Raw genomic sequence first — 15,503 nt, forward strand, 5'->3', positions numbered from 1 at the left:
CAATGTGATGTCTCACATCAGGGCCAAGCATCCCGGTGAGAAAGTCGTCGTAGTGGACCTCAAAGAGGGCAAATAGAATAGAAGAATGGCCATGCGGGACTTTGCAATCTTGCGTGAATACAGTGATTTTCACGGCTCGAAATGAGTGGGGAACCGCACTCGTGCGAATGAAACGAGTCGTTTGGGAATTCTGAATTTTCACCGAACAGGCGAAAACCTCTCGCGTGACACGCTTCTCGAGCGAGTCGTCGATCGCGCAATCGTTATTCGAGAATAACGTCTGAATAAATCGAACGTGTAATTACTACTCGTGATTCTGTACGACGATACGCCTCACGAACGTCCTTAGCTATTAAGAGTTTCACGAGCGCGGTGCGGTTCCTACGTTGTCGGTCGCACGATGTTTAATCAGATGTCGCGTATCGATTGCAACATCAGGTGCAACAATCGGGGGCAGGAGCGCGGATATTCGTTAGAAATCACTTAATCGTATGATAAGACGCAATGTGACGACTTGATCGTGGCGGTCTGCTGATGAAGCGAGAAACAGTGAACCGTGTAAGATTTGTAGCGGCTGGAATAGTGGGACTCAGTATTATCTCGTCAGATATTCTCTCCGTCTTTACACGTTACGAAATATCTCCATGCTTAGCAATTAATAAGCCGGCGCGCGGAGCTTCTCGATGTGCTACGTGCGAATTATGATGTTCGGGAACTGATGCGTTACATTAGTTGGCGGCCTCGGCGATGTGAGGCGCTTTCGAAGTCTTCGACGCGAAAAAGAGCGAGTCTTCAACGCGAGCACATTTCGAGTTCCAGCATTCGCGCGCTATTCAATAAGCAATCTTTCGATTATTAGAGGCTTTAAGAGAGTCGTATGTTTTTTAAAACGTAGACGTATATCTTTAAAGATTCAGGTTGTGAAGTTGACGATGGGACACGAGGAAACATTTGCGTGCGTCTAAATGTACCAGGATCAATCAGACTAGATAAGAACGCCGGGTGCGACCGGCGTGCGTGTTATCATTAGCGAAGAATTTGTCGATTTTACAATCGACAAATCGGAATTGTTATCGATGGTGCGCGACGCTCCAAGCGATCGCAGTCACTCGTCACGAAGACTGAATTGTTACTAACAGGAGCAGAAAGTCTGACGAAGAGAACAGGGTTTTAAGCGGTCGGAACAAACGTAGTTATCTTCTGTTTGATCACGATATAGAATCACGCGCTGCCGTGATTTTGCTCTTAACATGAAGACGCATCGGTATACCTCTGGGACACCAATAGCAATCGATAATATAGGATATATTTCACCTATCAAACATCGCGAAAGTAGATTGAAGTGTTGCTCTTCATGTATCGCGGAAACACAAGTTTATCACACGTTTGGTTCTTTCGCGATTCGATTGTCGCGGCACGTGCCTGCTTTCATTTTTGCATCCGCGCGGATGGAAGGGTTTCTTAGAGACACGAAACACGTTAGTGGCCGACTGTTTTTGTTGCTGTGATATAATTATTCGTGTAGCTATATAAGTGTATTCGATTATAAGTACATACGCGACGACAGCTATGTATTGAACATTGTTATCCTTCGTCGCGCATAGAAACGATTGTTCTTCATACGTTCCGTTAAGTTTTCGGATTAAGTTTTTTGCGTATATTTTAGGATGTCGAGCAAGTTTTCGCGAGCAAGGGATCCCATTCACACGGGGTATTTTGACGGACGCAGACAATCCTCGGGACTGTCAGCCCCGTGTTCGAGCTTCGTACGACGTACGTCAAGATACCCCAACGATTCCTGGCCGATTAGGAACGCAACGTGTTTTCAACGTATATCAATAGCGATTTCCTGCGGTACGTTTTATGATCGTATATCGTCGCTGTGGAAATGTAATATAAAAATAAATTGATGTTCGGACACCCTACTTGCCGAATGTGCGTCAGAATTTTTTTCCCCGATATGTCCCATGAGCCCCTTCAGTCAGTCCTCCCTCTCGAGCAACACGTTACTTCAACTAAAACGGGGATGTAGGATCTCATCTGATGAATCTGTCGTAGCTGCACGGTGAACGATCTACACGTGGTGTTTGCGGCCGAAACTAACGACGGATACCTCTCCTTACCTTTCACGACTGTGAGGAACGTGCTTGACGTCTATCAACCAAGTTTTCTACCAACGTATCCGATTACTCCATCCGCGTGCCACGAGACTAATATCACTGAGCAATAATCCAGTAACCTTTTTACCTGCATTTGTGTGCTTTGCATCAATGATCCTTGCACCTATTTAACAAACCACTTTTCCCAAGGGCCAATGACAAGTATTCTTCTGTAACTTTCCCTTTTGTATCACTTGTAGATCGACTGTCTTATTAGTTACCTCTTTCAGTTTTTTTTTATTTTTTTTTTATTTTTTTTTTTAAGGGAAAGATTAATATTCGTTTGATAATAAACATGTAGATAAATGATGAACTTGTCGATGCGCCCGATGTCAGAAGCTACTAGACGTAGCGATCCGGACTAAGTCTCACAATTCGGTTTTTGTTTTCAGATCTTCTCATGGTGGACTCCTTGGCGAGGTTCGTAGGTCTCGAAGAGTCTCACGTACTTCCCCAGTCTCAGAAGCCTCTCTACTATTGCCCTAAGTGCCTGCACGGTTTCACTCTGAAGAGTAATCGCAATCGCCACTTCAGATACGAATGCGGTCACGAGCCCAGGTTCAAGTGTCCTTACTGCGAACTGCGCAGCAAACAGACGTCGCAGATCTATAGTCACATCAGGAAAAAGCATCCCGCCGAGAGAGTCTGGGTCGTCGATCTGAAGTCTTAACGAAACGTGCAAATCACAATTTTGATCGCGAACACTGTAATATTATTATTGTACAATATTTTATTTTAAGCATAATAAACACGACCTCCGCATTACTTCCTGTCTTCACGATTTTGATGGCGATCTTATTTCTTGCTCATTTCTTATTGCGTGCTCATCTTTACGGAGTTTCACTTTCAGGAACAGATTGCCGACGTTATGGGCACGTCTGCTTATTAACTACGTTTCCAGGTATGAATATATAATGTATAGGAATTCTTAATCAAAATTTCCTCGCTTATTTCCAGCTTTTTTCAGATATTTGATGTTTATATTTGTGATACGCATATAATTTATGTCAAATGCATCGCGCGACATCCGTAAAAGTTGATAATAAACTTTATATCAACTAATAATACTGAATTGAAGCTGGGTGATATTGTTTGTGTATTACGCTCACGCACGATATTATCTTTTGTTTGTACAAGTCATCATTACATTACACATATTTTAATGTTACACATATGCAAGAGAGATAAAATCGATAAAAATTGCTTCAATGCAAATATTAAGTTTTTTCTTTACACGAAAAAATAATAAAAGCATTGGCAAATAATGTATTATTGAAAGTTCAAAAAGTGAATTGATTAGCCGCGTATGGAAGGAACAATTTTGCTGAAATACAGATTTGAAAATAATTATATTGAACCATCAAAAAATTTATATTGGACATTTATGCTGATTGCTAGAATATCAAAACTTTGTGCAGCAGCGTTATCATGCTTGAATGTCTTACATAATAATTTTGATGGTCCAACATAAAATTATTTTCTGATTTGTATCTAGCTAAATTTTTAGATATTCCAATAAAATTGTTTTTTCCCTATGAAAATTCTATTAGCTAATCGGTTTTTAATAAATGAACATCGTTATCAAAATGTGTACATTGTTTTAGGTTATTTTCTGCACAATATTTATTTACAACATAGTTTCAATTCGATCAATTTAAACGTATTACAAGTACACATTGCATCAAACATTTGCTTTTCAAAACGAACGTCATATTCATTATTCCGATAGTGATCTTTTCTTGGCCTGTTGGTAGCTCGTCAACGATTATCCACGGTTTCCTTCTAATTGTTCCATTATTTGCTTTCAGATTATCTATACGTAAATTATGGGATCGATTCATACGACTCTACAAAGTCCAACGCGAGCCAGAGCGCGAGGAAGTGTCCCATTCGACGGCGAGGTTTTAATCATACGTGCCCGAAGTGTGGTAATGGTTACACCGTGATTAAGAGTCTCAGACGGCATTTGCGCTACGAGTGCGGTCTGACCCCGAGGTTCAAGTGTCCTTACTGCGAGGTGCGCAGCAAGCAGACATCGCAGATCTATAGTCACATCAGGAAAAAGCATCCCGCCGAGATAGTTTGTGTCGTCGATCTGAAGTCTTAACGAAACTTTCAAAATCACATTCTTAACCACGAGCAGTGTAATATTATTTTTGTACGATACTATTATTTTAAGCGTAATAAATATGACCTCCGCATTACTTCCTGTCTTGACGATTCTGATGGCGATCTTATTTTTTAACTCATTTCTAATTACATGCTCATCCTTTCGCAGTTTCACTTTCAGGAACAGATTGCCGATGTTATGGGCACGTCTGCTTATTGACTACGTTACCAGGTACGAATATATATTGTATAAGGCCGTAGGAATTCTTAATCAAAATTTCCTCGCCCATTTCCAGCTTCTTTGAGATATTTGATGTTTGTATTTGTGATACGCACATAATTTATGTCAAATGCGTCGCGCGACATCATAAAAGTTGATAATGACCTACGTATCAACTGATAATACTGAATTGAAAGTGGGTGATATCGTTTATGTATTACATTCACGCACGATATTGCTTTTTGTTTGTACAAGTCATCATTACATCACACATATTTTAATGATACATGCAAGAGAGATGCAAATATTGAGTTTTTTCTTTATACGAGAGAAGAATAAAAGCATTGGCAAATAATAATGTATTATTGAAAATTCAAAAAAGTGAGCTGATTAGCCGTGAAGATTCTATTATCTAATTGGTTTTGAATAAACGAACATCGTCATTAAAATATGTATATTATTTTAGGTCATTTTCTGCACAATATTAGCTATTACAATATAGTTTCAATTCGATCAATTTAAACGTATTACAAGTACACATCGCACCAAACACTCGCTTTTCAAATCGAATGTCGTATTTGTGCCCGATAACTATAGTGATCTTTCCTTGGCCTGTTGGTAGCTCGTCAACGATTCTCCACGGTCTCCTTCTAATTGTTCCGTTGTTTGCTTTCAGATTATCTATACGTAAGTTACGGGATCGGTCCATACGATTCAACAAAGTCCAACGTGAGCCAGAGCGTCAGGGGGTCGCCGATTCGACGGCGAGGCAGTGGTCGCCGTAATCACGTGTGCCCGAAGTGCGGTAACGGTTACACCGTGATTAAAAGCCTGAGACGGCACTTGCGCTACGAGTGCGGTCTAACCCCGAGGTTCAAGTGCCCTTATTGCGGCACTCGCAGCAAGCAACGCGGCCACGTGAGCCAGCACATACGCAGGAAGCACTCCGGTCAACGCATTTACATCATTGACTCACCCTGATGAGGCCTCACTCCAATACACCCGCTCTAACGAAACGTTCTTCTCTTCCTTTGGCGACGCATAGTCTGACGATTTTATTTTATTGTTCTCGGTTTTTATATCTCTTTCGGCATGTTCGACTCGTCGACACTCTCTTCTCGTGCAGTGTTACATGTAAATGTAATTATCGTTTTGTTAATTGTGTACTTGATAGAATAAAGCGTTTCCATGATACTTTGCTGATTCTCGAAATAGCCTTTTCATTTCCATTCACTTTATATACTTCAAATGCTTATATTGATAGCTCCTCGGGATAGTCTGGACGCACTACTCCGCCGTGGTTTGCCGACGCGCAAGCTGAACAGGTAACGGAGATCTTTGCGCGAGCTTGAACTCCTCAGGGTCAGGTGACGGGATTAATTCGCGATAACACTCGCAAGCGTCTCCATGATCTTCTCATTTTTATCTCTTTCTCCTTTCGGGATACGCGTATCTTGATTATCCAGCTAACTTTGTGCCCTGTCGATTTTTTTTTAGACGCGAAGATGATCAAGCTGGAGACCAGTCTGGAGAGCATGTGTTCGGTGGTGCTGGAGGAATCCCAAAGCTTTGACTACGAGGATGACAAACCGCTCCACTCAACGAGGAGACGCCGTGGCAGACACGTACAAGGCGACATCGAGAGGCACACGTGCTCGCGATGCTCGAAGAGCTATATACATGCGTGGCACCTGAATAGACACACAAAGTTCGAGTGCGGCCAGGAGCCAAGAGTCCAGTGCCCTTACTGTTCCGCTAAGATGAAGCAACGCGGTCACGTTTACAGGCATATCCGCCAGTGTCATCGCGGTCAGAACGTCTATGTGATCGACCTGAACTGAGAATTCACGAAGATGAGATCGATAAGTCCCAGTATGGCGAACCAGCACCGGTGTGGTTTCGAACCTGCGACACTAGTGCTGATTCGTCAATCCTCATCGTACTTATTGAGCAACAATTTCGCCAATCCGCGTAATCGTTTCGAAATTGGCCTTATATTGCGATTTTTTCTTTTTCATTACGATCTTGTTTGTCTATTTTTTAATGCACTCGTCGAAACGAGAGAATTCCTTCGTAAGCTGCGTGATTCCGAATTTGATATTCATATTGTTTCCGAACGACGCATACAGTAATGAAGAAGTCTCGAGTAAATCTCCGTGTCTGAGATGAGGGGATGATGGGGATTTTGTATCTGCCGTAATATGCTTATTACAGTATGATTGCCGATATATCTAGTCATCATGATCAGAATTTAGGCGGGATATAGAGAAATGATGAATGACAGAGGAACGATAAAATTATAATAATTTTATCTGTATTGTCTCTTGTATCTTATCTCGTTATCCAAAAAGAAAAACGAATAAAATACGATATTTTTTCATTCAATTCAAATAAAGTCATTTCTCTGATAAATTATTTACCTATTTTGTCCGTACTATAAATTACGAATCGAATAAAACAAGTCCGCATTGTTACCATTTGTTACTTTCTTAAGAATGCTTGATTATGCCGACCTGGATGCTTCTCAATATTTTTCATACCATCGTTTGGATTATGTGTAACTAATGTATTCGATCTGCTAAGTCAAACTTTTTTCTGAATTGCTACACTTCGAACAGAGGAGCGATAGAATTAGCGACCTAGTTGCAACGATACTTCGTCGTCCATTTAATGATGCTAAATAATTTTGATAATCTGAGCGATTTCATACACGTTTGTGGGTGTAAACGAAAGAAATGGTGCCCACATTGTCATGGCGCGATGTTTAATGTATATGATCTATAAGATTTATAAGAAAGTTACACATCACACGTATAAAGAGTCTAACAGAGAGCAAAAGAGGATGTATGATCTATCTATTTTTATTATTATATATTTTCGTACTACATGCTTGTGCATTTACGTAAATCAATGATTAATATAAATAAAATATCTGTATAATTCAATAATGTGTCTTTGCCATCGAATATACACTTATGGATATTTGATTTCGTTATTTAATTACAGAGAAAGATTAATTAATTGCGTATTCTGTCAATCAAATTGGACGAATGTTTGTAATAATAAGTTCTGTAAGACAAAACGAGCAAGAAATATTTGGTAAATTGTAAAACAAATTGCTTTTATCATTGAAAATTTGTAAATTTTCCACAAATTGGTAGAGTTGCAGGCTCAAATATTTAAAATTTAGGAAATCATTGTTTTGTGATCTTGACAATCCGCGCCATATTATATTGCATATGAAAATGGTCTTGCCTATCATTCGTCTTGCATTTAGTCTCGCATTTATCGTTTATTTGTAATTATTCAAATAATATAGCGCAAACAATAAAACAAGAAATGCATTTTTCTTTCTTTCTTTCTTTCTCTCTCTTTCTCTACTTTAATTATTACTTATATCTTCACATAAATGCAGCTACCGCATCTTTTTTCGTAACTAACGCCCCCCGTTTTCTTCTTCCTCTCGCTTGCAGTGCCGACGGTACCGCGCATGATTATGCCCAGGAACCTGCAACATCGGCTCTATTCACCAATGATGTCGATGAAGGACTTGACGCTCTGGATGGCCAAGCAGAGCGGCGGGAATGTAATATTTCCGTACCGCTGTGAGAGATGTGGCAAGGGTTACCAGCATCGTGGCACCTTGCTGAGACACACGCGACACGAGTGTGGCAAAGAACCTCAATTCAAGTGCCCGTATTGCGCCCACAGGACGAAGCAACGCGGCAATCTGTACCAGCATATCCGCACCAATCATCCCGGGAAGAATGTCTTCTCTAGCAGTATCTAGTGCTCGTAAATCGCACGCTCACGTTACCATTTTCGCGGTCTTCCTCAATTATTCAATTTCTATTTTGTACTCAGCGACTTTATATATACGCGCGAATTAACGTGGCTAGAGTTAGAGACACGGTTGCAGTTACCATTGAGATTAAATTATATTATGAATATTGTGCGAATTAACTTGTATCATAAAATAGAGATGTGCGAATTATTTGAATACCAATTGAATGAAATAGGATTTAGATAATTTGATTTAGATATGAATCTGTGATTTGAATCTCAGTTATTCGAATAATTCAGATTCAAATCAATTTTAAGGATTCCGAATACGAATCAAATTTTATTTTTTTTAAATTTTATATAATTAATATTATTTTTGTTGCATAGAAATTTTTTGTTACTTATATTAACAGTAAATAAATAAATTAAAAGTTATGTTTCAACAATTTGATTCAATGCAAAATCAAGTAAACTTCTTATTTAATAAGCTTCGTACATCTCTAGTAACAAGTACATTAGTGCAATTGCAATAATGGTTTTTATAACTTTATGTTTAGGCAATTACTCATTTCTTTGCGTCGATGACATTCCTCTACGGGCGTGTTCTAGATTATCTACATTAGTATTAGTCATAAGAATAGATGCGTTGCTCTAATATATCTAATTAGATTTGTCAATAATGCGATTTAAAACGGAAGATAAACGGACAGACGATTTTGTGCTAGAGTCACATACTTTTGTTTTAAAAACGATTGAGGCTTCAACATTTAATGCAAAATCCATTCCGTGTGTTATCTTCCTTTTTTTTTCTTATGCATTATATTCGATATCATTGTTCGTGAATTTGTAAATATTTGCCAAATTTTACACAATAAATGAATTGGATCATTTTTTTTCTCTCTACGAATTTATATGAACAATCCTGCATGAGTCCAATTACTGTATAACATGTTAAATCATAGGTGTTTATTTACAAAAACATACTCTACGGCGCTTTGTAAAAATTACTATTAGCTTTCTACTTGTTAACAACGTTTTCTTCAAAACGAAAATGCTTAATTAAAATTAATATAAAACTTTTATATTTAATTAATTTTTATTTGAAGGACTTGTTTTTCGTAGATATAAGTTAAATTTTATTAAAAAAATTGAACTAGCTCTAACGATTTATTATACACAATAGGAGTAGAAGAAGACGACATTTTATGCTGTGGGGTATCTTGCATTTTCACTCATGCGAACAAAATATTCGAAAGTTTCCATGAGTTGGACTCATGAGTCGACATTAAATGTTGTTTGCCCCGAAATTTCCGTGACCACTTTTACTAACCATCGCATTTTATCTTTTTTCAGGGATGATAGCTTGGCAAAGTATCCATCATTATCACCAGAATCAGATGACTAGTCAGCACAAAATTCTGCACAATTCTAATTACGCGAACCCGAAGATTTCCCAGTTAAAATTCCCCAGTTATCTCGACAAGAAACCAGGTTTTTTCGAGTGTCCGAATTGCGGCAAGTATTACCGTTGGCTGAGGAACATGAGGAGTCACTTGAAGATCGAATGCGGCAAGGATCCGAAGGAGTGTTGCCCTTATTGCCCGCATCGCACTAAATACAAGAGCAGTCTGCATAAACACATTCAGAGAATGCATCCAGAGAGTAATTTCGCATAATTTCACGAAAACTTTCCTTCGTTTTTTTTATTGATTATTGTACAATTGATTTCTAATTATAATATTAAAAACGATTTATGCACTAGTTATTAATTGCACATGTACATGTGGTGAGGTAAAAACAATGAAAATTATTTATCGTGATTTATCAGGGTTTTTTAAAATAATTATTTATTAAAAGAGCCGTCTGTTATGCTTGAAGTCGTTCGACAAGCATTGGCTTGAATGTTGTTTATAATTATTATAAATCGTAATTATTGTAAATCTAGTCAGTTGAAATGAAATTAAATAATATTAAATAAGTCGCTGATAGAGTCGTAGAGTGTTCTTTGTGTTTCAATGTCCCTACAAACTCCTTTAAATCATAATTAACTGCAAGATCATCTTGTCGTCAATGATATTTGCCGATGACATTTTCAGGATTGATTTGTCGATGTTGCAGATACGGGCAATTTTACATCCAGCTGAAGAGTCTGAAAAAGCATTGAGTGATCTGTCACCGAGTCAACAATGCTCGTGCTGTTCGCACAAAACAAGAGAGGAATATGATGTTTCATATTAAGAAGAAACAATTGCTTTTCCATAAATAAAATTAAAATTTTTTAAAAATTCCCATAAGCATGACATTCTTCTTATAAATTTGCATAGCATGGATCTAAAAGACTTGTACGTTTTATTGAGGGAAACTTTGCTATACAGATTTAATTTTATCGTATTTTAAGCCCTTTTCCTTAGGAACAAATTTATTTTAAATATATGCTTAGTTTATGATTAATTTATTAATCTAAGAAATTAAACAAGTTTTATGATTAAAAACGCATCTTGCCAGATCTGACAAATCCATGCAATATTTGAATTAAAAAGGTTTTATTTTAATTCTCTGCTAAAAAAATGTCATCTTAATGAAATAAATTATTAATGCAATTTTGAAAGTTTAACTTATTTATTGTAGATTCATGTGAAAGCTTTGGTTTGTTGGCAGAATCGATTCGGAATTGGCACCCTTCGAAGATTTGCACGATTTCATCAATAATAATATATTAACTAGTCAATTAATATATCAAATGTGTATTTGTTTTATTTTTGTTTCATTATATTTGTCTTTTCTTGCTATTAAGCACTTTGCACAACTTCATCGCGACACATCTGCTGAAAATCATCAAGCATATACTTATATATATATAATTTTTGTATTGTTCTTTACAAGTAAAGATATTAAATAACGAGTTGGAGGAATCTATGGAGGATTAATCCATGAGTCTCGCATATTATTGTTAGCTGCTGAAATATTCTTCCGCAATTTTAAGGAAAAATTTGATTTTAAACAAAACAAAGTCAAATACATAAATTCATAATGATTAATATTTCGTGTGCAAAAGAGTGCTTCAGAAACATGTTTTATTGTATGTCACATGCTGTTATTAATTGTGAGATTGCGTCTACCAAGCACCCTGCAGATAGAAAGACACTCGCTGGAAAACATTCTCGTTCGCATCGTGGGAAAATTCTCCGCGGGTTATCCCGCGCGACTGTGAAGCGATTTTTTTCACTGACTAGTATTTCTGTTGCAGGTGTCAAGTACGCGTGCCAATGGTGCGGACGAAACTTCTCGTGGCCGTCGAGTCTGCGACTACATCAGAAAATGGCGTGCGGTAAACCGCCGAATTTCTACTGCACTGTCTGCGATTACAAGTCGAACTTCAAAGGCAACCTCAAGAGGCACCTGTTTTGCAAGCACAATATAGATTTGTATTGATACACGCGCGACTAGACGATTATGCGTGTTCTTTTTTTCAAGTGATCGACCCTTATCTTCGTCAAAAGAAGAAAAAGAAGATTATGTGTAAAATAAATACACTTGCTGCAACATGCCCTATGATGATCTTCCTTTTGATCCTTTAATTTCTTTTTGATCGTAGTCGTAGTTATGTAACTGGACACATTGGTTTTCTCGCGGATTACTTCTGTTTCAGGTGTCATATGTAGCGAAAAGTGTACGAGAACGGAGGAAGTAAGTACGTATGTACAGGAAGGCAATCGCACGTGTGTTAGTTTTTTTTTTTTCCTCGAGATATCGAAGAAGCGCTTTTCGAGACGATCGACCATGCGGATTTTCTCAAGACGTTTTCTCACTTTCGTAACTACGCTCGCATTTCGGATCATTTCGAATCCGAAGAGAGGATGCGTTTCGCCCTCGACGCTCGAAAAGCGCCGTCTCGTTAGATGGATCATCCCGGAGGACGTCTTCGCGGAGGATCCATTCCTGACTTGCTCAAGGCATGCGCTTCGATGTATAGAGACTATCTTGGTTGCGTTCGACGCTTGTTATCGCTCGACTCCTGGGCCCTAGACGGGTTCGTCCTCATCGTCGGGGATGAGACCCCGATCCTCTCGCGGTCTCCGTGATCGAGCTCTAACGAACGCTTCTCTTTTCAGATGCGCCCCTCTTTCCGATCGTGAGGCCGCGGCTGCACGTGTGCCCCCGCTGCGGTCAGATGTACTCGTGGGCGTCGAACCTGCGGAAACATCTGAAGATGGGCTGCGGCATGGTCACCTTCGAGACGCACTTCTCCTGCCAGTACTGCCCTTACAGATCGAGGATCGAGGCGAGCTTTCTCAAGCACCTGCTCTCGGTGCACAACATCAAGTAGAGCGATGACACCCCCCGTATATCTCGCCGACCGACGTCTTCGATTCTTCCGTAATCGCGACGTCTCCGCGTGGGATTCGTCCGAGGCTCTTCTCGCGATCGAAATCGACGAGGAAGCCAATATCTTCGACGATTCTTTCGCAGAAAGAAGAGCTTTGCCACGATCTCCTTGAGATAATAACCTTTTAGTCGAATAATATCGGATAATCAACGCCCTGCGGAACTGTCCTCCCGTAGCTTCCCACGCTATGTTCTTATCTGATAGGATGCTCGCGTATTCGAACGAAAATTGGTGCGTTGCTTTTCGAGGACGAGGAGCTAAAAACGTCAGTTCGCGTGATGTGGCCGAAGCAGCGAGTGTGCACCGCGTTTATGTCCGATTGCTTTGAAGCTTATCGGAGCGTCGACTCGAAAACGTAAGACGTCGTATGTAGTTGTAATATGACACGTCATATCAATGATCTTACATGGTCTAACAATTAGTGTCGTACTATAGACTCTGTGTGATGTCGTCATTGACGTTCGAAATACCGCGAGAGCGATCTTCGACTGTTTTAGCTTACATATAAGTTGTGCTTGCGACGTTCGTCGACTCTCGGGAGAGGGGATAGGGGGAGATTTATTTTATTTCAGATATTATCTTAGGCCCCAACGTGTGGAAGTGTTAGGGCTTAGCTTCTTTCATTTGCAGAAATCGTTCGTCAACGTGAGGAAAGTCACTTTGTAGACGTAATTACGATTAATTGAGTGAACAAAATCTAGTCTAAAGGCTGTTTTTTTTTCCGTAAGATTTCAGACGAATTAGCTCCGAGCTACAGTTCGGAGATAAATATGGATATTGCTTTTATGTGATTTAATACAGAGTGGTAGTTCTCTTTAGGTATTTTGCTTAATATTAAGTAAAATGTGCAATTATAATTACACGCTAATTGCAGTCTGATTTTAATTGACGAAGGTATACTCGCATCAAGAGTGATCAAAATTTTGTCGAACAACTCCGTTCATTCGAATTAATCGATTGTATCTCAGCTTTTGGAAATCCAATAATCTCCAGTTTTAACGAAAGATTTTCGTTACTTTTACAGATAGGAATCTTTCATATTCCGAAGACTTTTCTACCTATGCGCATTTCTGTCGAAGGGAAACGCCTTCCGTTCACTATTGGTGCGATTGATATATCCGAAATTGTTACTTACAATTTGTAATTTCGATATCACTGCGTATGTATGCGCGCGCGCGCGCGCGCGTGTGTGTGTGTGTGTGTGTGTGTGTGTATGTGTGCAAGATGTGGCAGAAAAGTCTGATTACTACCTAACGAGACACTAATGGTCACGTAACTCTTAAGTATAGCCGCCGGAAGATGTCGGAGGACGGCGAATCATCGAAGACTACGTAATGATCTTAAAAGTCAAACCTATAGGATAAGCGATAAACTTAAGAAGACGTTGATGGAGTCATTTTTTAACGCGATTAGTAATACACCCTTGTACCGTCGATTATCGTGCATTATAGAGACTGCTCGAGTATAGTGCAATTTAATTGTAAATTACGCTAGCTCCAACTACACTTAGCCATGTGGCGTAGCGGCGATTTTAGACGACAGTTAATTACATTTATCGACGTACCGGCAATTAAGCGTATGCCGCAGCAGCCAGTAATTTTATTTACGACAATGTAACCGTGATTAGGGATAAGCATGCATCCGCGGCCTCTTTTACAGTATACAGTTTACAGATTTCGATTAACGTGAACGTTGATTTTTCTTTTTAGGGCTTTATAAACGCACGGCCGTCCCTGGTTTTCGTTTACAGACATGTTTTTACATCGTGCAACAATGAAAACGAGAATGAAAGATATTATGTAGATCGTAGGTGAATTATTATCAGAACGCTGTATCGTCCCATTAATCACTTAAATGCATTAGTCATTTATCCAAATTCGAAACGCTAACTTCGACATTTCATAACATAGGAACGAAATAATATTCCGACGTAAAAAAATGTCTGAGCCGATTAAATGTAATGAAGCCTACACGGAAGCCTCGTAAACAGAAAAAGGTACAGGTTTACGAATTTAGGGGAAGTTGCAGGAGAGTTGCATATCGTGAAAAATGAATGCTAACAAAATTGGGATATCCACCTAATCGCCCTAGTTAGGGAACTCGTATAGATGCTCGTTAAAACAAATTTATTATTACCGCGAAATTTCTTACTGCGTACGTGAATGATTCGGCAGATATATCGACGTTATAGAGACGATAACGATGTGAACCACCTGTCTACGAGACGCACCGCTAATGTACTTTATCCAGTCGATAGATCAGTAGATCGATAGATCGGTGAAGCCACATCGGCTGCGCTACGCAGCAATTAAGTGTTTGTGTAACGATGTTTCGCATCCGTTTGCTTTCTAAATAAATACCTGTGTACATATTCGCAGTCACGAGAATATTCTTCGAACTGCATCCTCTCGTCTTTTCATTTTATACATTTTATTCATTATTTTTCACGCCAGAGATCAAGAAACGCCTCAATTTCAAAATCAAAATACAGATTGCATTGATTTTATTTAAAAAAAATGTTTTTTCCTGCTTTCCTAAATTTTTTTTTTCATTTTTCCAACTTTTTTTTAATTAACCCTTGCTTACGATTATGATTATTATCGTAAGGTTAATCATTTTAATGTGGATTCATCGTAATCTGAATTTCATTGTTTTACTCACAATGCTCTTATCATTAATTACTTATCAATCACTATGGGATCAAAAATTAAGTTAACAGAACTTTTAAGTTATGTATTCGATTTTTCTTCATTGAATTGCCATAGCTTCATTTTCCTCTTTGTTCCTTATTATACATAAAGAAACGCGCAGATTGTTACATGTTTTTGTTTTCGTCACTTACGGG

General features: G+C 38.9%; 1 protein-coding gene across 18 annotated transcripts in view; it reads left to right on the forward strand.

Moving 5' to 3' along the window:
* LOC105196315 (longitudinals lacking protein, isoforms A/B/D/L) overlaps positions 1 to 15,503 on the forward strand; it is a 291,818-nt gene that overhangs the window by 138,285 nt on the left and 138,030 nt on the right. For 2 of the 18 annotated variants that reach the window (XM_039447891.1, XM_039447892.1), the window contains exon 7: positions 12,384 to 15,035. The exons of 13 other annotated variants lie outside the window; for them this stretch is intronic. In XM_039447891.1, coding sequence (XP_039303825.1) covers positions 12,384 to 12,598 — 215 coding nt within the window. In that variant the 3' untranslated portion in view covers positions 12,599 to 15,035. Of the gene's footprint in view, positions 1 to 5,164; positions 5,684 to 5,985; positions 6,871 to 9,624; positions 10,227 to 12,383; positions 15,036 to 15,503 lie in introns of those variants that run through there. 3 more of the 18 variants (XM_011162176.3, XM_011162171.3, XM_011162185.3) reach the window with 3 other exon arrangements.

Source organism: Solenopsis invicta, chromosome 4 (assembly GCF_016802725.1).
Source record: "Solenopsis invicta isolate M01_SB chromosome 4, UNIL_Sinv_3.0, whole genome shotgun sequence".
NCBI classification, from domain to species: domain Eukaryota; kingdom Metazoa; phylum Arthropoda; class Insecta; order Hymenoptera; family Formicidae; genus Solenopsis; species Solenopsis invicta.